The sequence below is a fragment of the Ahaetulla prasina genome, chromosome 5, assembly GCF_028640845.1.
Source record: "Ahaetulla prasina isolate Xishuangbanna chromosome 5, ASM2864084v1, whole genome shotgun sequence".
NCBI classification, from domain to species: Eukaryota; Metazoa; Chordata; class Lepidosauria; order Squamata; family Colubridae; genus Ahaetulla; species Ahaetulla prasina.
Genome location: NC_080543.1, coordinates 108170616 through 108192669, shown reverse-complemented (window position 1 = coordinate 108192669; position 22054 = coordinate 108170616). Strand labels below are relative to the sequence as shown.

The 22054-nt window shown below is 39.3% G+C and overlaps 1 protein-coding gene across 1 annotated transcript in view; it reads left to right on the top strand.

The window, feature by feature from the left end:
- Window positions 1-22054, top strand: part of NALCN (sodium leak channel, non-selective) — a 463243-nt gene that overhangs the window by 337082 nt on the left and 104107 nt on the right. Inside the window, exons 9-11 of the mRNA XM_058184759.1 lie at window positions 4518-4660; window positions 11136-11240; window positions 13588-13674. Coding sequence (XP_058040742.1) covers window positions 4518-4660; window positions 11136-11240; window positions 13588-13674 — 335 coding nt within the window. The remainder of the gene's footprint in view (window positions 1-4517; window positions 4661-11135; window positions 11241-13587; window positions 13675-22054) is intronic.

The window sequence follows — 22054 nt, the reverse complement described above, 5'->3', positions numbered from 1 at the left end:
GTTAACAAAAACTGAGCCAAAGAAAATGTTGAAGAGGTTAGCTTTAACTGTTTCGTCATTGTATTCTTTGTTGTTAGAATCTTTTAGTGGTGGGATGGATCTTGAGTCTTTAAGTTTATTGTTAACAAAGTTATAAAAGGCACGATTGGAATTTGTGTGCAGAAGGTCCTCTTCTTGCTTGGTGTGGTAATTTGTGCATTCAGTTTTTATTTGGTTGCATATATTTTTGTAGCTGTTTTTGAAACCGCTACAAAATATACAACCTCAACACACTAGCAACGTTAGTATATAACAGACTTTCTTAACTGAGGTTCTTAGAATGCTAGGACTTCATAAGAGGTCACCACAGGTTCTGTGAGTAACTGTGTGTGTTTTTTAAATAAACTTTAAAAAAGAGGCAGAGGAACTAGAGATCAAATTGCCAACATATGTTGGATCATGGAGAAAGCTAGGGAGTTCCAGAAAAACATCTACTTCTGCTTCATTGACTATGCTAAAGCCTTTGATTGTGTGAATTACAACAAATTATGTCAAGTTCTTAAAGCGATGATAATACCAGACCATCTTATTTGTCTCCTGAGAAACCTATATGCAGGTCAAGAAGCAACAGTGAGAACTGGACATGGAACCACTGATTGGTTCAGAATTGGGAAAGGAGTCCGGCAAGGCTGTATACTGTCACCCTGCCTATTTAACTTATATGCAGAGCGCATCATGAGAAAGGCGGGGCTAGATGAATCAAAAATTGGAATTAAGATTGCCGGGAGAAATATCAACAACCTCAAATATGCAGATGATATCACTCTAATGGCAGAAGGTGAAGAGGACCTAAAGAGCCTCTTAATGCAGGTGAAGAAGGAGAGTGCAAAAGTTGGCTTGAAACTCAACATTAAGAAAACTAAGATCATGGCATCCGGCCCTCTCAATTCCTGGCAAATAGATGGGGAAGAAATGGAGGTAGTGACAGATTTTATTTTCCTGTGCTCCAAGATGACCGTAGATAGGGACTGCAGCCAAGAAATTAAAACACGCTTGCTCCTTGGGAGAAAAGCTATGGCAAATCTAGATAGCTTACTAAAAAGCAGAGACATCACCCTGCCAACAAAAGTGCATAAAGTCAAGACTATGGCTTTCCCAGTTGCAATGTATGGCTGTGAAAGTTGGATCATAAGAAAGGCTTAGCGCCAAAGAATTGAGGCCTTTGAACTATGGTCCTGGAGAAGACTCCTGCAAATCCCTTGGACTGCAAGGCCATCAAACCAGTCAGTCCTAGAGGAGATCAACCCTGACTGCTCTTTAGAAGGCCATATCCTGAAGATGAAACTCAAATACTTTGGCCACCTAATGAGAAGGAAGGGCTCACTGGAGAAAAGATTAATGCTGGGAAAGATTGAGGGCAAAAGAAGAAAGGAACAACAGAGAACAAGGTGGCTGGATGGAGTCACTGAAGCAGTAGGCATGAGCTTAAATGGACTCCAGAGGATGGTAGAGGACAGGAAGGCCTGGAGGAACATTGTCCATGGGGTCGTGATGGGTCGGACACGACTTCGCAACTAATAACAACAACCGTTAAGTTCGCCGCGAACTTAAAACTTATTTATTCCGTATGGCTGGACTAGCCTGATTCTTATTTTTATTGGATGGGTTTTTTAAATTCTGTGATTTTACGGGGAAGTACGTTTTTTAATATTTTGGGCATTTAAATTAGTTTTTTAAGGGATGTTTTTAATTATTGTGTGTATGTATATTTTATCTGCCTGTTCACCGCCCTGAGTCCTTCGGGAGAAGGGCGGTATACAAATTAAAATATTATTATTATTATTATTATTATTAACAACAAAAAGCAGTGTGCCATGCAATGCCAATGCTTGGAGTAGTGAAATCAGTAGGCTGATTTCAGGAAGATGGAGTTAATTAAATAGATTTAGCAAAGCTTCTCTGTATTTTCTTTCTAGCCTCTGACAGTGCTAAAGAATCCTTAGTAGAAGTAGCAGTGACCATTGCTTATATTTGAAAATGCCTTTCCTATCAGTACAAGACAGACCGTCTTCTGCTCTTGCTTTAATTCCCCTTCCTTCCTTCCTTCCTTCCTTCCTTCCTTCCTTCCTTCCTTCCTTCCTTCCTTCCTTCCTTCCTTCCTTCCTTCCTTCCTTCTTCCCTCCCTCCCTCCCTTCCTCTACCTACATACACTGTATATCTATATGTCTGTCTGTCTATCTCTGTTTATCTATCTATAAATGTAACTATGTATCTGTATACTATATAGATAGGAGTGTGTGTGTGTGTATGTGTGTGTGTCAGACATCGTATTCAGCAGGTTCTGACCAGTTCTGGAGTGGAAATTTTGAGTAATTTTTGGAGAACCAGTAAATACCACTTCTGACTGGCCCCGCCCCCATCTATTCTCTGCCTCCTGAGTCCCAGCTGATGGGGATTTTGCAGTATCCTTCCCCTGCCAGGCCCACCAAGCCACACCCACAGAACTGGGATATGTGTGTGTGTGTGTTAATCATTCACCACATTTTTGCTGCTTCTTTTTTTGTAATGTAACAGCTGTTGAATTTCATCTAGGAGGAAGATTGCAGGACTCAGTGAAGTCCCTCCTGATTTCTCTGACATCATAATTAAAACACTTTACACTTCAAGTCTGCCTACATATCCAGAAATAAAACTTCCCATAATTAATTATGCTTATGTAATATGATAGTCTTGTGCAATAGTTGAGGGCCATACATCCCATCGTCCGGATTCCAAGCCAAAAAAAAAAATGATGGACAGATTGCAATATATAAGGTGTTATTACAGGCATATCTCATCTTCACCATAAGTATTTGTCAGATGTTTGCTTCTTTTTTTAGCACGAATCAGTTTCCTTAAGGAGATAGAGGGGCAGAATGAAAAGAAAATAGAAAGCAGAAAGTCTTAATTTATAAGTAATCCTGCTTCAAAACAGCAGATGCTGTTTTGCAAATGTCAACATTAAAAAAAAGATATTTTCCAGAATGTCAGAATAGTCTGCTTTAGATGCTTTTGATTTGACATTCTGATATGTAGCGATTCAGCCCCTCAAGCAAATTGTTTTTTAAATATCCCAACAACTCAGATTATATATCTCATTCTGAAGTATTCATTCATGTTCCGAATGTCAGTCTAATGACATTTATTTTTATAGTTTTTTAGCAGAATTTTAAAGAAGCTGGTGGTATCACAGAAAGAAAGAAAACCCTTATGTGTTAATTTGTAGGCAGAAAGTTACACAGTGCAATTTAATTGAAAAGAAATACTGGGAAAGATGCTTTTTAGACTGTAGGTTCCAGATGCAATTTAAAAAAAATACATTAATATGGTAATCGCAGTCTAATAAATATGGCATATTACTGTGTTGGCGAACCGTTTTGGCACAAATGCCATTGACTGCTAATGGTGCTAATGGTTGATACGGGTTGCTGCCAGCATCCTAGGTATCAACCAAGTACCTTCTTAAGATGTACGATGTTCCAAGTAGCGCAGTTTTTTGCAGTTCCACTGGTGTTATTGAGGAAGCTGCAATTTGTTGATGTATCTTATAAAATTCTTGGACATGGTACCAAGTGCCCCGATGACCACGGGTATCACTGTTAGATGTTTCATCCATAGCCATGGAGTTTTGATGGCCAGGTTGTGATATTTCATGATTTTTTCCAGTTCTTTTTCTTCGACTCTGGCATCTCCTGGTACTGCAATGTCAATAAATTGTACGTTTTGGTTTTCGACAACTGTGATATCTGGCGTGTTGTGTTCCTTCTTCTTGTTGTTGTTGTTATTATTATTATATTAATCTTCAATTTTATTCATAGTCTGGGACTGGTAAAAACTTAATAGTTCAAGTCCTAAATAAGGACCTAAAAGCTGTTAAGGTAGCATCTGAGTATACAGACAGTTCCGAATAGGATGGGTTTTTTTGCCAAGTCAGGATATTCAGGCCTATCAAGTTCAAAATTTCCATGTATTTAGGCAGTCTTTTGGGTATTGCTCCAAAGGATCCTATAACTATTTCTACAACCATTGATTTCTTCCTCTGTAATCGTTCAACTTCAACTGGCAAATCATATTATTATTTTTTCTAGCTGTTTCTAGAATTTTTATTTTATTATTGTTGTTGTTATTGTTTTTATTATTATTATTACTATTAGAATTACTATGAGTCATGCTTAAATGCCTGAATTGTAGAAAAAGACAAATGAGTATAAATAACTCAAGCTTTTTAATTCAGCATACCCGATATTCAGATATTTTAATATAATATCAGATAATTTAATATATCCATAAAATTGTACCATAATTTTATCCATAAAATCATTTTGCACACTAGATGAAAGCTTATCAAAAGAATTGTAGAAGGAAAATGCATTAGCTTTTCTGGGGCACAGAAATGTGTTTTATAGATAGGGCAAATGATGTTAAGGGGAGATGATGCTTATTTTTAAATGATTCATTTAATTTGTATAGAACATTTTTTTTCCTTTTATCATTTACAGGAACAAGCATATTTACTGTTTATGAAGCTGCATCTCAGGAAGGTTGGGTCTTTCTGATGTACCGAGCAATCGACAGTTTTCCCCGATGGCGCTCTTATTTCTATTTCATCACCTTAATTTTCTTCCTTGCCTGGCTTGTTAAGGTACATAAACAAGAATCTTATAAAAATGGTAATAAGGGGAAACAGAAGGAAGATTCAGATTAGAAAGCAATCTGAATAATGACATAAAAGATGGTCTGGCATGAATACAGGTGTGTATTGGTCACACTACTATCCTGAAAGTTATTGGAGGGAGAATGTTGATTTCATTATTTTGAGATAGTTATTATACTGAAAGCTAAGGTAATACCTTGTTTATAAAGCAGACCCTCTAAAAACTATATTGGTACTATTAGCAATTGTACTTATTACACTAGGCTAGTAGCCCCTAACCTTTTGAGCACCAGTGTCTGATTCCGTGCAGAGAGTTTTTTTCGTGAACCGTAGGAGGCATGGTTTGGCATGCTGCCTGAATCCCATGGATGGGGCTTCACTTCTTTGCGCGGCACAATTTCTGGCATGCCGTGAACCGGTGCCAGTCCATGAACCAAGGGTCGGGGATCCCTGTACTAGGCCATCATTGGAAGAATATTAATGGTCTAGAAGAGTAATGTATTTACATGTTTTCCAGGAACTTTCCCAGGTCTTAACTGGAAAAATCACATTGCTAACTTCAGTTGCCATCACTGCTAGATTAGTCTTTGGCAAACTTTCTATATCCAGCTCAAAGCTTTCAGAATTTCTACAATCTCCAGAATTTCAGTCGAATAGACAGTATTTCATTGGTCTGGTGGAATACAGATATATACTCAGCATATGGCCATATTGTAGAAGTAATGCAATTGAGTTCTTTATCCTGGCTGCCCGGGTAACACATGCTATATAGCATCTTTTCTCCTACACTGAAATAGTTGTTCAAACTGCCTTTTTAATCTGAGAATGTTCCATGTTGTCATTTTTCCTTGCATTCACTTTCTAAGCTTTGTAACTGTCATTTTCCCCCCCCCATTCTGGCACATTCAGTCAAACTACCGTTTGGAATGATGCCAATGTCAGTGTTGGCTGCCAGTGTTTGCATAAGTTCGCTGCTACTGCGATTCCTGAATTATCTTATTATAAAGAGGGAGAAGACTCCTCAAAGAGGAACATTCACTGGGAATGTTCTGTGGCAAGATATTCTGCTATTTTATCCAAGTGATAATATCTTTTCATAGGGACGGTTTGGAATTGGTAGGAGACTTTTAATATGAAGATGATAATCAAAGGATTCTAAATGTACAAAGATTAAGAAACAACCTCTACTGAATGGAGAATTTTATAGAAACAATTATATAGGCTATTACACTTATTTTGGCCCCTAACCAAAATGTTAGTTCCGTAGAGTAATCCTTTACATTATGTCTATTCATAGACCGATGAACTATAAAAGCTAATCAAAACACTATATAATTCAATTTCTCAACATCCCAAAATCATGCAAGAGGAATACACCCGTTTCATAATTAGGCATACAACACTGATTGCGTATGTATTGATGGCCCAAAATACACAAACCTAACAAAGCTCTCTGTCCAATTGTATCATTACTGGGGGGAGGGGCTACCTACAACATTGCAAAAGAATTAACAAAAAAGCTTGGGCACCTCACAAGTAGAAGCATAAGCGCAGCGACGTGCCTACCGTCCCTATCCTACTGTCCCCATTTATTCGTATCCATTTCCTGTATTCACAATCATGCTTATACTTATATCTGTTATCTTATACATGTTTAACAAACTAATTAAATAAAAATAAATAAACTCCCCACTACAGTGCCTTCAAACCAGTGGTTCAAATTTTTTTACTACCGATTCTGAGGGCGTGGCTTGGTGGGCGTGGCAGGGGAAGGATATTGCAAAATCCCCATTCCCTCCCTACTCCTAGGGAAAGGATATTGCAAAACCTCCATTCCCACCCCATTCTGGGGCCAGCCAGAGGTGGTATTTGCCGGTTCTCTGAACTACTCAAAATTTCCACTAACAGTTCTCCAGAACCTGCTGAATAGCACCCCTGCTTTAAACGTTCAGAGACATGACTATAGATGAGGACAAAATCATGTCTCATTTGATGTCACAGCCCTTTTTACCACTATAGATCTGGACTTAGCTAAAGAATCTATGACCACATTGCTCCACAGCACACCTGACTTAACCAAATACATGAAGATTGAAACACCCAGAATTATGGATTTCATAAAACCTATGCCTAACCACGTGCTTCCAGTTTGGTGGACAAACTTACCAACAAATTAAAGGTACATCTGTGGGATCATTCAGGACTTATAGCAGAGGTCATTACACAAGGCCTAGAAGCCATAGCACTTCCATAAATACAACCCAAAATATGGATCAAATATGTAGATGACGCCTTCATCATAATAAAAAAGGACCAATTAGAGAACACCCACAGAACCATCAACAACATCTTCAGAGGAATTTAGTTTACTAGAGAAGAAGAGGAAAACAACAACCCGCTATCCTTCCTGGACATCCTGATCAGCAGAGACTATGATGGCAAACTGGAAACACAAGTGTACTAAAAAAAAACACCCACACCAAGCAAGTGCTTTACTATCAAAGTAATAACCCTTGGCGATTCTGTGGGCCAGGTCTCCCCACATCTTCCGATCTCGCACTAATTCTTCGATTTTTTCTATGCTCTGACCAGTGTCAGCTTTGATGGTGTCCAGCCACCATGTTCTTTGGTGGCCTGGTGGCCTTTTATTGAATTCTCTTGCATGACATGACCAAAGTAAGTGAGATGCATTTTCGTGATTTTGCTTGCCAAGGATAATGGCGTTATGCTCTCCAGTACCTGCTTGTTAGTCAACTTTGCTGTTCGAGGAATAGGCAGGAGCCTTCTCCAGCACCACAGCTAAACAAGTTACCCCAATCAAGGAACTGATTACAAGTTACCCCAAACAAGCTAACAGTAAACAGCCCAACCAAAAAACCTCCAAGATCATTCCCACCAACACTGATAAAGCAAGACACCAGAATATAAATTGAGAACAAACCCATTCTATCCCTGATGATGTTACCTCGTTTCAGAATAAAACGTCTGCAGGAAAAACAACCAAGCTCAGAGAGCACCAATTGTTATATGTTTCCCAGCTCTTAATTTTTGTTACCATTGAAGGTGCTGCTATCATTCATGCACTGCTATCATTCAAGGTGGACTATTTGAAGTGTCAGGTGATGGTGCTGCAAACTGAAATTAATCCATTTTTTTCCCTGTTCTTAGACTTTTACTTGTCCAACTGGCTTCATTCCAGTTTCTTATTAAGTTCTATTGAGCTATTCAGTTCCTGAACCAACCCCACCCAGTCTCTGTGTTCTTACATACCAAAAGTGACTTCATTATTTATTTTCCTTCTTTGCTAGTATGAACTTTTAAATTGATAACTGTTGCACCTGCCGTTAACATTGCTTTTAATATTTTAAGTCTTTGGAGAATCTTTTTCAACTTGGAAAATAATTTAAAACGATGGCGTTAGGGGGTGATTTTACCCCATCTACTTCTTCTGTGTCATTTTCTGCTTCAGCTCTTCCCTCTTCTCTCTTCCCAATCATCCTTGGGAGGATTAACTGTATTAGCAATTGACCTTGTGAATGACATACGCAGCTTCTTATCTGAGACTAGGCATATTCTCTCACATAAGCCATAATTTTCTTTCCAAGCTTCAACAGGGGATGAATATGTTCTTCACCAAAAACCCAGAGGGAGAGAGACCATTTGAAATCTCCTAAGAAATTCTTTTATTCTGATAATCATCAATTGCAAAGTGGAACATTTAAAATCCTGTGCAACTCTCTTATATTCATGGTAACCGTAAGGCCAGGAGATAACTTTCAAGCCACTATCATAAACCTGGCAGTGTAAGCTGGATAAGAGGCCACATTATTACTCATCCTTTGTACCATCTTGCCTTGTGTGCCTCATTTTTAACTATCAACTAGGTTGCAGTGTGCTGGAGTTAGCAGTATATTTAGGTAATTGTAAACCCATCTGAGAAAATGAAATGCCTGCTCTGAAGCAGAAAATCACTTAGGGGCAGATTTTTCTCCATTTTTTATTGTAGACTGCTCTGCCTTTTCATTCTCTTTAGCAATTACATTTCCTCAGCCCAATTTATTATTACAGCAATAAAGTTTTTACTTCTTTTCATTTGGGTTTTCTTTTTGAGCTTCCCAGCCCTTAGCTACTCTGCAAAAAATGAATTCCTGAGAGCATATCACTATTTTTTCAATATTAATTCATCCATTTTACTATAATTTGTTTATATTGTATATGTTTGTTTGTTTATATAGCCACCCATTTGATGGAAAGTGACTGGTGATCAGGGGTGAAATGCTACCGGTTTGCACCAGTTTGGGTAAACCAGTAGTGATAAAAGCTACCGGCTCGGGCGAACCGGTAGTAAAAAAAAGCTACCAGTTTGTCCGAACCGGTATTTCGGACAATCAGCTTTTCCGCGCGATTTATATTTGCTAGAATATAACTCCTGTTTTCTATCGAATAAATCATGTGGCACAGCTGTTTCCCCTCCCCCCCTCGCTATTCTACTTAGCTTGTTAAGCCTCCTTTTTCTGTGTGAAGTGTGCATTTGGCGTGCACTGTGCATGCACAGCATGCTTTTGTAGCACACCGCACATGCACAGGCAGCGAACCGGTGGAAATCCACAGAGGATTTCACCACTGTTGGTGGTGTACAGCACTCCAATAAAACTCATCAAAATAAATCAAATAACACTATTAGCAGTAATTAATTGGTCAGAAATTTCAATCAACCAAAGTTTTAACCAAGTCAAGCACAGTTATTGAAAGGTAAAGTAAAGGTAAAGGTTCCCCCGCACATGCGTGCTAGTTATTTCCAGTTCTAGGGGCGGTGCTCATCTCTGTTTCTAAGCCAAAGAGCCAAAGACATCTCCGTGGTCATGTGGCTGGCATGACTCAATGCCAAAGGCGCACGGAGAGCTGTTATCTTCCCACCAAAATGGTCCCTATTTTTCTACTTGCATTTTTTACGAGCTTCGAACTGCTAGGTTGGTAGAAGCTGGAACAAGTAACGGGAGCTTACTCCGTTACATGGCACTAGGGTTTCAAACCGCTGAAAGCTCAAACTTCCCGAGGAGCTGCTGATCCAGTTCTACAGAGGAATTATTAAGTCTTTCATCTGCACCTTTATAACTGTCTGGTTTGGTTCTGCAACCCAACAAGAAAGACACAGACTTCAGAGGATAATTAGAACTGCAGAAAAAACAATTGCTACCAACCTGCCTTCCACTGAGGACCTGTATACTGCATGAATCAAAAAGAGGGCTGTGAAAATATTTACAGACCCCTCACATCCTGGACATAAACTGTTTCAACTCCTACCCTCAAAACGACGCTATAGAGCACTGCACACCAGAACAACTAGAAACAAGAACAGTTTTTTCCCGAACACCATCACTCTATTAAAAAAATAATTCCCTCAACACTGTCAAGCTATTTACTAAATCTGTGCTACTATTAATCTTCCTATCATTTCCATCAACCATCTCCTTCCGCTTATGACTGTAACTTTGTTGCTTGTTTCCTTACAATTTATACTCATATTGTTTCCTGATTGCTTATTTGTAGTCTATGACTATCATTAAGTGTTGTATCATTAAGTGTTAAATTTGTACCCTATGACTATCATTAAGTGTTGTAAGTGTTGTACCTTGATGAAGGTATCTTTTCTTTTATGTACACTGACAGCATATACACCAAGACAAATTCCTTGTGTGTCTAATCACACTTGGCCAATAAAAATTCTATTCTATTCTATTCTATTCTATTCTATTCTATTCTATTCTGAACTGCCGACCTTCTGATCGACAAGCTCAGCATCTTAGCCACTGAACCACCATGTCCCCTCTTATTGAAAGGTAGACAAGAGCTATTGTTGGTCTGTACTTATCTTGCTTCCAGTTGTTCCCCAATTTCCAAGCAAGAAAGCTCTTCATTTTCCCAATTGAGGCCAACATATTCATTAGAACATAAGAAAGTCTGTACCTCACTCATTTGTACCTCATCCAGCACCTTTTCCTTCCTTCCTTCCTTCCTTCCTTCCTTCCTTCCTTCCTTCCTTCCTTCCTTCCTTCCTTCCTTCCTTCCTTCCTTCTAGTTTTTCTAGAATTTATATTGTTTTTCTAAAGTTCTGACCTCTTTTAGTGCTCCTCTTGGGTTTGATTTTGCCCCATGCTTAATATTATTTTCTTGTGCCGATGCTATTCATATTCTTCATCTTCATTCCAGTGGAAAACAGTCTGTTGTTATATTGAAAACAAATGAAATATGCTGTCTTACTACCAAAAAGGGTGGGGCGACGGAGGGAGCAGAATAGCGAGTAGCACAATAAATATTATTTGTTATTTAAAACCAAAAGAGATTCTCCTAGGCACCTAGAGTAATAGCCTTGTTGAGTGCTGTTGTGGTGATGGATCCAATTAAGCAGGCTTTGGAAATAATCCTTGTCTGCTTCCTTACATATATGTTCTTTCTTTTATAGAACGTATTTATTGCTGTCATCATTGAAACATTTGCTGAAATCCGTGTGCAGTTTCAACAGATGTGGGGTTCCAGAAGCAGTACAACTTCAACCGCAACTACTCAGGTAAACATGGCTAAATGTTTATATGTACAAATGGATGTGTGTGGTAAACATTAGCTTTTATTTGTGTGTTTTGATCTAACCTAATGTTAATTCTGTCCTGATTATTAATGTGTTGTGAATGGTTTGGATTACATACCTTGGTGATAAGTCATGCCTTGTTCTCTTGTTGGCACGTTCAGGAATTATCTGGCTCCAATAAAGATTAGTTCAGGTTTGAAATGAGGGGTTCTTGTTGCTCTCTGAGCTTGGTTGTTTTCTTGCAGACGTTTCATTACCAAACTAGGTAACATCATCAGTATTAGTAATGAATGGGCTTTGAAACCTCATTCAGTTATCTGGCTCTTCTGCAATTTATCTGGTCAATTTTTCTTCTATTGCCCCACTCAAATGTGTGGTTCATTTTGAGAGGGTAAATAGTTAAAAGGTATTTTTGGTGTTTGTTCTTCATTGCAGATCTGTGTACCTTCATCTTTCCTGTAATTGATATCCTGATGGTCCAATGTAGTGTCGGCTGCAATCTTGCAGTTGACTCTATAATTATCTTTCTTTCTTAGTGAGGTATCTTTTGGTTTTCACTGAGTTTTTGGGGTGGGGTGGTTTTGTTTTGCTTTTTTGGTAGTGCTTGTGTGGGTTTATGGGCAGCTTGTAGTCATTTTCATACCATATCTTCCCTACTAATTGATTTTCACATATGTATAGCTTATATTTTGTCATGTAAACTTTGTTTCAAACATTATATAACGTTTCTACCCTTCACATTCTTCTAATTAAGTTGCAGTATGCAATTTATCTCGTCATGGGTAGTAATTGTTGGAAATGAATTCCACCAACAAGCATGGGTCGATAAAAACAAAGAGACTTTATTAAAAAAAAAAAGGCAATTTTGCAAAATAGGGTGGTATCCCAGCAGATTTCAACAAAGGAGTTTGAGCCAGGAAGGCACACCTGAAATTTCAAAAGCATTACATTTTATAGTTCTCTATCCCGACGCCCCCACATGCCCCTCCTATATCGGATCCAGTGACCGATCACAGCTAATCCGCTACGCCTTCAGAGACAACATCATCTCTTTCTCTAATTTCATGTTCATCAACACCTCCCTATAACTATCCATAAAATATTTTGCAAGTATGGCTCTTCCTTATCTCTACTGCCTTGGCATTAAGGAATTTCCCTTTAGCTGGGCCTCTTTGTAACGGGCCTCAAACAAACAAGATTTATTCTAACACAACATTGTTACATTTTCAGCATGTCTTTTCTCCACTGTCTTAAAGCAGAATAACATCTAACAAATTTAACAGAGTAACAGAACTGGAAGAGACCCTATAGGTCATCCAGTTCAGCCCCGTGCCTAAGCAAAATTGAGTCTCCGCTTATATGCATTTCTAGCCATACTATTTTATTTTTGAATTTTCTCATATACTACATAATCATACAATAACTAATATTCATAATTCAGCGGATAACCCTTAACATTCATATAGATTGATTGATTGATTGATTGATTGATTTGTTTGAATTATTTCTATCTCCCTCTCAGGCTAGCAAGCCTTACAAGCAATATCAATATTTGAGCCACACAGAGTTGTGTTTTTACATGGGCAGCCATACAAATCTTTTTTTTTTTATTTATTCATTTATTTATTTATTGACTTATCAATAAAAATACTAGATTATTTCAAAAGCAACAAATTTCTAGGATCCTTCCCATGGAGTAAGTGATGATAATAGCAAGAGTGGTTATGAAAAAGGCCTGAGACAGCTTTCCTCCTTCTCATTTTGGCCTTTTTCAACAGAATAGTTGGTTTTAAGGCCTGTGAGGGGAAGCAAATTAGAGAAGGAAGGATACATTATTTAGCCACCTTTAGATCATGCTGGAGAGGAGAATAAGCAAGGAAACTTGGCTTATGTAAAGCCATGACATTATTTCTTATTCACTCTACGTTTCATTGCAGTACATTATTACAAAAAGTACACATTTTTAGTATTCTGTAATAATCTGTGTTCTGTTGCCAGGCATGGCTATTTCATGTGTATTGCGTGTAGTTTTCTGCATGGAAGACTTCCTCGTCCAAGAAATTGAACTGGTTCCTGTTTGCAGGTCCTATGTTCAGCACCAGCCACAAAATCTGTAACTAGAAATCAGTGACCATTCAAGGACAAAGGCGGCGGAATAATTTAGTATGAAATCAATGGAGTCTGCACTGCATTCTCTGTAATAACAATAGATTTCTGAGAAGAAAAGAACGCAATGTAGAGAAGAGGATGGTCACAAAATAAACATCACTCGTTTTGTTTGTAGATCTGAGCGCATAAATAGATTCTGACAAGTGTTTTCCCCCTCCAGATGTTTCATGAAGATGCTACAGGAGGATGGCAGCTGGTAGATGTTGATGTGAATAAGCCTCAAGGAAGAGCACCAGCATGTCTGCAGGTACGTTGATTTCTAAATAAAGCTACCAAAGTAGCAAACCAAATTGAGATCTTGCTGTTTGAAATTGACAGTAATTTAAAATTCCCCATAGCCACAATTTAAAGTTAGAAATTTAATGTACATTCATGTGGATTTTTGAACATTTTATTTTTTGCATACTATAAACAAATTCTTTCCCTTTCTCTAAATCTGTCTCCAAGTTTCCATAGAGACCTCTATCCAATTCTTATTATGTTAGACGTATAGATATAATTACGATTGGCATTTTAGAGGAAAGTCAGTTTCTTAAAACGTAGTTGATTTATAGCAGGGCTGTCAAACTCCCGGCCTGTGGTCTGGGTGCATCTAGCGCTGGCCACGCCCCCGCCCAGTTTAGCGAAGGGGGGAAAAGTCCCGATATGTCACATGACACTGCCGTGACCACGTGAGTTTGACACCCCTGATTTAGAGTGTATGCCTTCTCCTGTTCTGAAAACAATATAAAGGACAACAAAGATTGTATTACTATTATGCAACATGTGACCAGAAGATGCCCATTTTAGAAGCATCTTGCCACTGTCGGATATATGAAGTAAAAGATATAAAGAAGAAAACAGAAAAAAATCATAAGTCATCTAAGTATGAAGACTAGAACTCAAGATATGTATAATCAAGTAGGTCCTTGGGTACGCATTGTGAGTTTTTGCCTTCATTTCGAAAATGTCATGCGCAATTCTCTTACACTACCTCAACTCTGATGTACTTCTTACCATATGTGAATTGTGGAGACTTAGATCTAGCTAAAGGTAAAGCTGAGGTTGAGTATATTCTGACCCGGGTACAGCATGGAGACAGCTTTGGTCGCATTGGTGGATGATCTCTGGAGGGCCAGGGACAGGGGTTATTCCTCTGCCCTGGTCCTATTAGACCTCTCAGCGGCTTTTGATACCATCGACCATGGTATCCTGCTGCGCTGGTTGGGGGGATTGGGAGTGGGAGGCACCGTATATCGGTGGTTCTCCTCCTATCTCTCTGACCAGTCGCAGACGGTGTTGACAGGGGGGCAGAGGTCGACCGCGAGGGACCTCACTTGTGGGGTGCCGCAGGGGTCGATTCTCTCGCCCCTTCTGTTCAACATCTATATGAAGCCATTGGGTGAGATCATCAGTGGCTTTGGGGTGAGATACCAGCTGTACGCTGATGACACCCAGCTGTACTTCTCCACCCCAGGCCACCCCAATGAAGCTGTTGAAGTGCTGTCCCGGTGCGTGGAAGCCGTACGGGTCTGGATGGGGAGAAACAGGCTCAAGCTTAATCCCTCCAAGACGGAGTGGCTGTGGATGCCGGCACCCCGATTCAGTCAGCTGCAGCCGCGGCTGACTGTTGGAGGCGAGTTATTGGCCCCAAAGGATAGGGTGCGCAACTTAGGTGTCCTCCTGGATGAACGGCTGTCGTTTGAAGATCATTTGACGGCCGTCTCCAGGGGGGCCTTCCACCAGGTTCGCCTGGTTCGGCAGTTGCGCCCCTTCCTTGATCGGGATGCCTTGTGCACGGTCACTCATGCGCTCGTTACCTCTCGCCTGGATTATTGTAATGCTCTCTACATGGGGCTCCCCTTGAAGTGCACTCGGAGGCTTCAGTTAGTCCAGAATGCAGCTGCGCGGGTGATAGAGGGAGCTCCGCGTAGCTCCCATATAACACCGCTCCTGCGCAGACTGCACTGGCTGCCTGTGGCCTTTCGAGTGCGCTTTAAGGTGCTGGTTACGACCTTTAAAGCGCTCCATGGCTTAGGGCCTGGGTACTTACGGGACCGCCTGCTGTTACCACATGCCTCCCACCGACCCGTACGCTCTCACAGAGAGGGACTTCTCAGGGTGCCGTCCGCCAAGCAATGTCGGCTGGCGGCCCCCAGGGGAAGGTCCTTCTCTGTGGGGGCTCCCACACTCTGGAACGAACTTCCCCCGGGTTTACGCCAAATACCTGACCTTCGGACATTCTGTCGCGAACTGAAGACGCATTTTTTTATGCGCGCGGGGCTGTCTTAAATTGAATTTTATCAAATTTTTAAAATTCTTATTAACTAATTTTAAATGGGGTTTTAGCTCATTGTATATTTTAATTTTCAGGCCAATTTTAAAATAAGTTTTTTAATTGCATTTTAAATTATATATTGTACTGTCTGTTTTATTTTTGCCTGTACACCGCCCTGAGTCCTTCGGGAGAAGGGCGGTATAGAAATCAAATAAATAAATAAATAAATTCAACAACAATCATTTCAAATTCATGAAAGGCTCTTTGCTTGTGCTAGATAGAGCTAGTCTCAAATTTAATGCCTTCTTGTAATTCCTCACCTACAGTATGTCAGTAGACCCTTGGGATTGTAGATCTGATCTATGATAGTAATAAAATATTTTGATTTGATTTAGTAACATAGATGAAGCTGCTGCTGGCTGCAGCAATAATCTTTGGACAGAGATACCTGGGTTAGCTTCATGAAAGTGCAATACTTATTTATTATTTTATTCCATTACTTTATAAAGCAGATGGTTTTATTTTTTTAAATGTCCCTTTCCCCTACTTTTTTAAATATAGATTTTTTTCAAAATCAGTTAGTTTTCTTTACAGTTTATATATCTAGCCCATACCCTGTTAAACTTGTTAAAAATTAAACTACCTGCCTTGATACATTCTTTCTACACAGTATTCTGTTTTATTCTTCAGTCACTGCCAACTTTTTATGTCCCAATAAATGACATCTTTCAATGTTTTACTCCTTCACCTGCCAGTTCTGTCTGTCAGTAACGTCTTTGCTGAGTTTTTATACTATGATTTGCTTTTTTCCCCCTTAAGTTAGAAATTAACAATAAATTCATGATCTATGCCAATATCAGATCTTAATTTGTTGGATGCAACAGAGTTCCTCCAGCTTTTATTGCAAAGTAAATAGACAGGTTTATATTGATGCCTGTTTGATGAAGTCCACGTATAAAAGAGTCATTTAGATTGCTGGAGAAAAGTATCTACATTAACTCCTAAATTGTATGGTAAATTCAATTTATTAGGGTTTTTTTTTTAGTGCAGCCAGTTCTATGGCGTTTTTACACAACTTTCCCAAGTCTGTGCTAACTTACACAAATTTGATACACTATGGCAGTGTAATTTAAAAGAATTACATAACAGATTTTTGTTATATTTCTACTTTAGAACATTTTTAATACTAAAAGAATAGATCCAATCTGGGTTAAAATAGCTGATTTCTTTGAGGGATGCTGGGTTACAAGTACTGTAAGAAATTCAGCCACGCAGTCATGCAGATTACATCAGAACAGCTGTTAAAATAAGTTTGTACAATCACTGTCGTATCTGGTACACATTGCAATAGTGTACCAGATATGACACTATTATAGTACACATTGCAATGAATGGCAGAAGGAAAGAGAATTTGCTGTTAATATTTTCATTAGTCCTTCACTGGTTACAAGATTTTTGGTGACTTCAAAACATCTAAAGACTAAATATGTATGTAATTTGCATTTTATTTTGCCTCAATTTGATATAAAAAGACTATAGAAAATTAGTATAGTTTTATCTTAAATAATGAATAATGCATGCCCAGAATTTTATATTTACTTTTATACGGTTTCTTTAGCCAACCCTTATAAAAACATTTATCAAAGGTAAGCATCATGTACGTGAAGAGAACATTTCTGAAAAGAAAGATATGCCTTGCTTCACAGATATGTAGGAAAAGATGCTTAATGAAGCCTTAGTACTTCAAAGCACAAACCCAGCAAGACTGTAGTAATCAAATTACTAGGTATATGTCTTCCAGCAAATAGCTTTGATAATGCTTGATTTTGTTCTGTGTTGGATGTTCTGGTGAAATCAGTAGGGGGAAAGCTCTGACCAAATAAAAATGCAATGTCTATTTTGCCTGAGAACTCTGTAATAGAGTTGGAATAAGTTGGAATAATAATATAATGTAGCTGGAATAAGGAGCTCATATATTCAGCATTGACAAAGGGAAGTCCCATGTCAAAAATGGCGGATGATGAAGGACCATACTCTAAATCAGTCCCAAAGTTGTTTTTTCCAAAAGGCAATTGGACTTTCTTAGTTGTTTTTTTTAACGTTTCCCTTCTCATCCAAGAAGCCTCTTCAGTTCTTCAAAGGGGTGGGCGGCATGATATATATGAATATACATGAACCTGCACTGTTATGCTTTAAAAATATATTGGTGATGTCATGATGAATACAAAGAGATGCTATGTGGAGTTTCAAGTACTGATGTGATCAGCCTTTTGAATTCAAGAGTCTACATATACATATGGCACATTCAAGTAAATCTACCTTCATCAAGACAAAAGAAAATGCATAAAATGTATACACAGAGACAAACATATCCTCTTCAGCTTAGTCATCTTTGGGTTGTTTCTGTTTTTTTCAGAAGTTCTCTGTATTAGTTTCTCTGGCTGGTTATACACTGACTGCTCTGATACTTTTGATTTTGAGTGCATTTGGAAAAAAAACATTGAGTGAGTGAATTTGGCTTATTGAGTTTATCTTATTCATTGCTTTCTCATGCCCTGTCTGGGTAGACTTGAGAACATGGTTTAGAGTGAAAAGATGCAAGACTGAGGATAGGTTGTGACAAGTTCTTCTATAGTTCTATCCCTTTGCTTTACATGGAAAAAGAGCCTTACTAACATGTAGTTAGTAATGTAACTACAGACCCCTCACATCCTAGACATAAACTGTTTCAACTTCCCCTCTCTGGACTCCGCTATAGGGCATTGCATGCCAAAACAATTAGACACAAAGGTAGTTTTTTCCCCATACCATCACTCTGCTGAACATCTAATTCCCACCACTGTCTTAGACCTAAAGATATTTATCCAGGTTGTAGGGCTGTACTGGTATTATCCTTCTCATCTTCTCATCTTTGCTACTACCTTCTCCTATTGGTATCTATGATTTATCACTTGTTGTATCTTATGATTAATTATTGTAACTATGATCTATGATATATGACCCATCACTTTGTTGTTGCATGTACACTGAGAGTTATGCACCGGAAACAAATTCCTTGTGTGTCCAATCACACTTGGCCAATAAAGCTGTTCTGTTCTGTTCTGTTCTGTTCTGTTCTGTTCTGTTCTGTTCTGCTCTGCTCTGCTCTGCTCTGCTCTGCTCTACTGTACTCTACTCTGGTGGGTTTCACTTACCTTTGCTACCGGTTCGCACGTGCGCGCTCGCTTCACTCACACACACACCATTTCAGTGTATTTGATGATATCTGAGCGGGTGGGCGGAGCCTCCCGCCACCACTGTTACCGATTCACCGAAACCGGGGCCAACCGGTAGCAACCCATCACTGTTACTCTATTCTTCTCTACTTTACTCTACTCTATTCTGTTTGCTGAGCTGAGGTACATACTCTGTTTTGTTCTGGGTTGCTGAGCATATTAAGATATGCTGAAGCAAGCAGGCAGGAGGGCTGGAGAGGTTTCCTATGAGCAGGAATTTACTGTCTTTCTTTTGCTTGTTTTCATTCCAGAAAGTAGAAACTGCAATCTCTTTGCTTTGAGGCAGCCAGACAGAACCCAGCACTCTCTGCCCCACCCCCTTTCCTCCAAATAAACCATGCTAAATCTGACTGTTACAAGATTTAGGCAACCTACATTAATAGTATAAAAAGATAAAAAAATATCACCATGCATGGACTGGCATTCATTTTTCTGTTTGACCTTCAGGCAGGTTATCCTACCCTGCCTGGTATCAGGCATGTAATCATGTAATTGAAATAAATGTAGATTAGCCTGTTCTTTTAAAAAGAATACAAGTCCTCAATTTCACTTTCCCACCTGTTAACGCTGCTACATGACAAAGGAAAAAAATGCCAGAATGTTGGAAAGGGATAGAGAAACAGATGGATGAATGAATTTTTATAAATTGACTGACTGGTGATTTTCATCAGGAACTGTTAGCTGTCTTTCTTTTGATGAAAAACAAGGCTAGAATATTCTCTGGCTACAGAACATTAGAAACATCTCAAGTGTTGTTCTTCTGGATACAGAACATTCTAGCTCTGTTGTTTCATTGGAACACCACTAACTTGGAACACTTCAGTGAAATATTTCATAACTTGTACCTTGTTTAGAATGTCTTGTTGTTTAGAAGATACATTTTTCATTTCCTGAACATATCTTACCTTGATTGATTTAGCATATGGCATATCATACATGGACTTGCAATATATATTCACGTTTTGTCTAGATTTTTTAAAAAAACACAATAAATATTAATGTTAAAAGCAGGGGTCTCCAACCTTGGCAATTTTAAGCCTGGTGGACTTCAAATCCCAGAATTCTAGGAGTTGAAGTCCACCAGGCTTAAAGTTGCCAAGGTTGGAGACCCCTGGTTAAAAGGATCTATATTCAGATCCCAAAGTCTAGGCCAGAGATGTCAAACTGGCAGCCCGCAGACCGGATGCATCATAGGCAGGCCCAGGGTGGATTTGATTTAAATCAAGTCAATTTAAATCACGATTTAAATCACTAGTAAAAAGGCTTGATTTAAATCAGCTTGATTTGAATCATAATTTTTAAAGAGCAATTGTCATTTCTCTCCCGCAGCAGCTCCTCCTCTGACCCGTTGTTGACTCACCAACAGTCGCAATATTGCAAAATATACAGCCTCATGCTGCACAACTAATCTCCATTTCATGCTGAATAAGTTAAATTATTAATGTATCTTAAAGAGAAAACTATCTTTAGACAGATTTTACTCCAAAAGCATTTTATTAAAATATTTTTTTAAAAAAAATCAGATTTTATTTTATTTTTATTAAATTTATTAAAATATATTTTAATTTATTTATTAAAATAAATTTAATAAAAATAAAATAAATTTAATAAAAATAAAATAAATTTAATAAAAATAAAATAAAATCTGATTTTTTTAAAAAAATCTATTTTTAAAAAAAAAAATTAAAAAATCATCGATTTTTATCCAGCCTGCGCAGGCCACGCCAACCCCAGTTCTGCAAAGGGGAAAAATGTCACGAAACATCACAGGACAGCAACATGATGCCGTGAGTTTGACTCCCATGGTCTAGGCCCGTGATGGCGAACCTATGGCACACGTAGCCATATCAGTGGGCATGCCAGCTCAGCTCCAGCGGGCATGCGCACGCCAGCCAGTTGATTTTCGGGCCTTCTGGGCCCACCAGAAGTAGGGAAACAGGCTGTTTCCTGCCTCTGGAGGGCCTGGGGGTGGTGGGGAATTCCCGTTTTTCTTTCTCACCTGGCTCCAGATCCTCTCTATGCATCTAGGGAGGACGAAAATAGCCTTCCCCAGGCCGTCTGGAGGCCCGAAACGGTCCATTTCCAAATTTCCGGTTGGACAAGAAGTGACATTTTTTGCTGTCCCCAACCTCCAGAGACTCCTAGAGAGGCTGGGGAGGCTGGGGACAGCAAAAAACATCACTTCCTATCCAACCAGAAGTTGGGAAACAGGCCATTTCAGGCCTATGGAGAGCCTCTGAGGGGGTGGGGAAGGCTATTTTCGCCCTCCCCAGATGCATAGAGAGGACCTGGAGCCAGGTGAGAAAGAAAAACAGGCCTACCAGGCCATCACGTGCCAGGAACAGGGTGGGATGGCGGTTACGCATGCATGCGCAGGGCAGGGCGCATAGAATTATGGAAGTGGGCATGCACATGCGCAAATCTTACCCTCACCCACCCCATCCTGGCATGCGATGGCAAAAAGGTTAGCCATCACTGGTCTAGGCCATCTATTGAAGCGCAGTATTGTTTATTTGAAAAAAAATCAGAAACTGGACCAGTATATGCCCTCGGCTTACAGCTGGTCACAATGTGATTTATGGTTCAACATGGGACTCCACAGTCACACTAAGGGGAGGATACTGTGCCCCATTTATACAGTGAATCCCGGCAGACGCAAGTGAGGTATATCTCACCTTGTTTTTTTTCTATGAATAAATTGACAATATGACTTAACAAATCTTTAGTTAAATGCCATGGATAAGGTTATGTATGAGAAGAACAAGCTGAACTTCAAATCGGATTTAAATGTGAGATTGGTTTAGAGTCATTACAAGAGACCCAGATCCAGCATCCGGTGAATTCTGTTCACCTTAATTTAGCACCAATTTAGCCTGGACCATCAATTGAATCGATTCCTTTGTATGTTCCCCTCACACATATGTGCTAGTCGTTCCCGACTTTAGGGGGCAGTGCTCATCTCCGTTTCAAAGCTGAAGAGCCAGCACTGTCTGCAGACGTCTCCCGTGGTCATGTGGCTGGCATGACTAAATGCGGAAGGCGCACGGAACGCTGTTACCTTCCCAACAAGGTGGTCCCTATTTTTCTACTTGCAC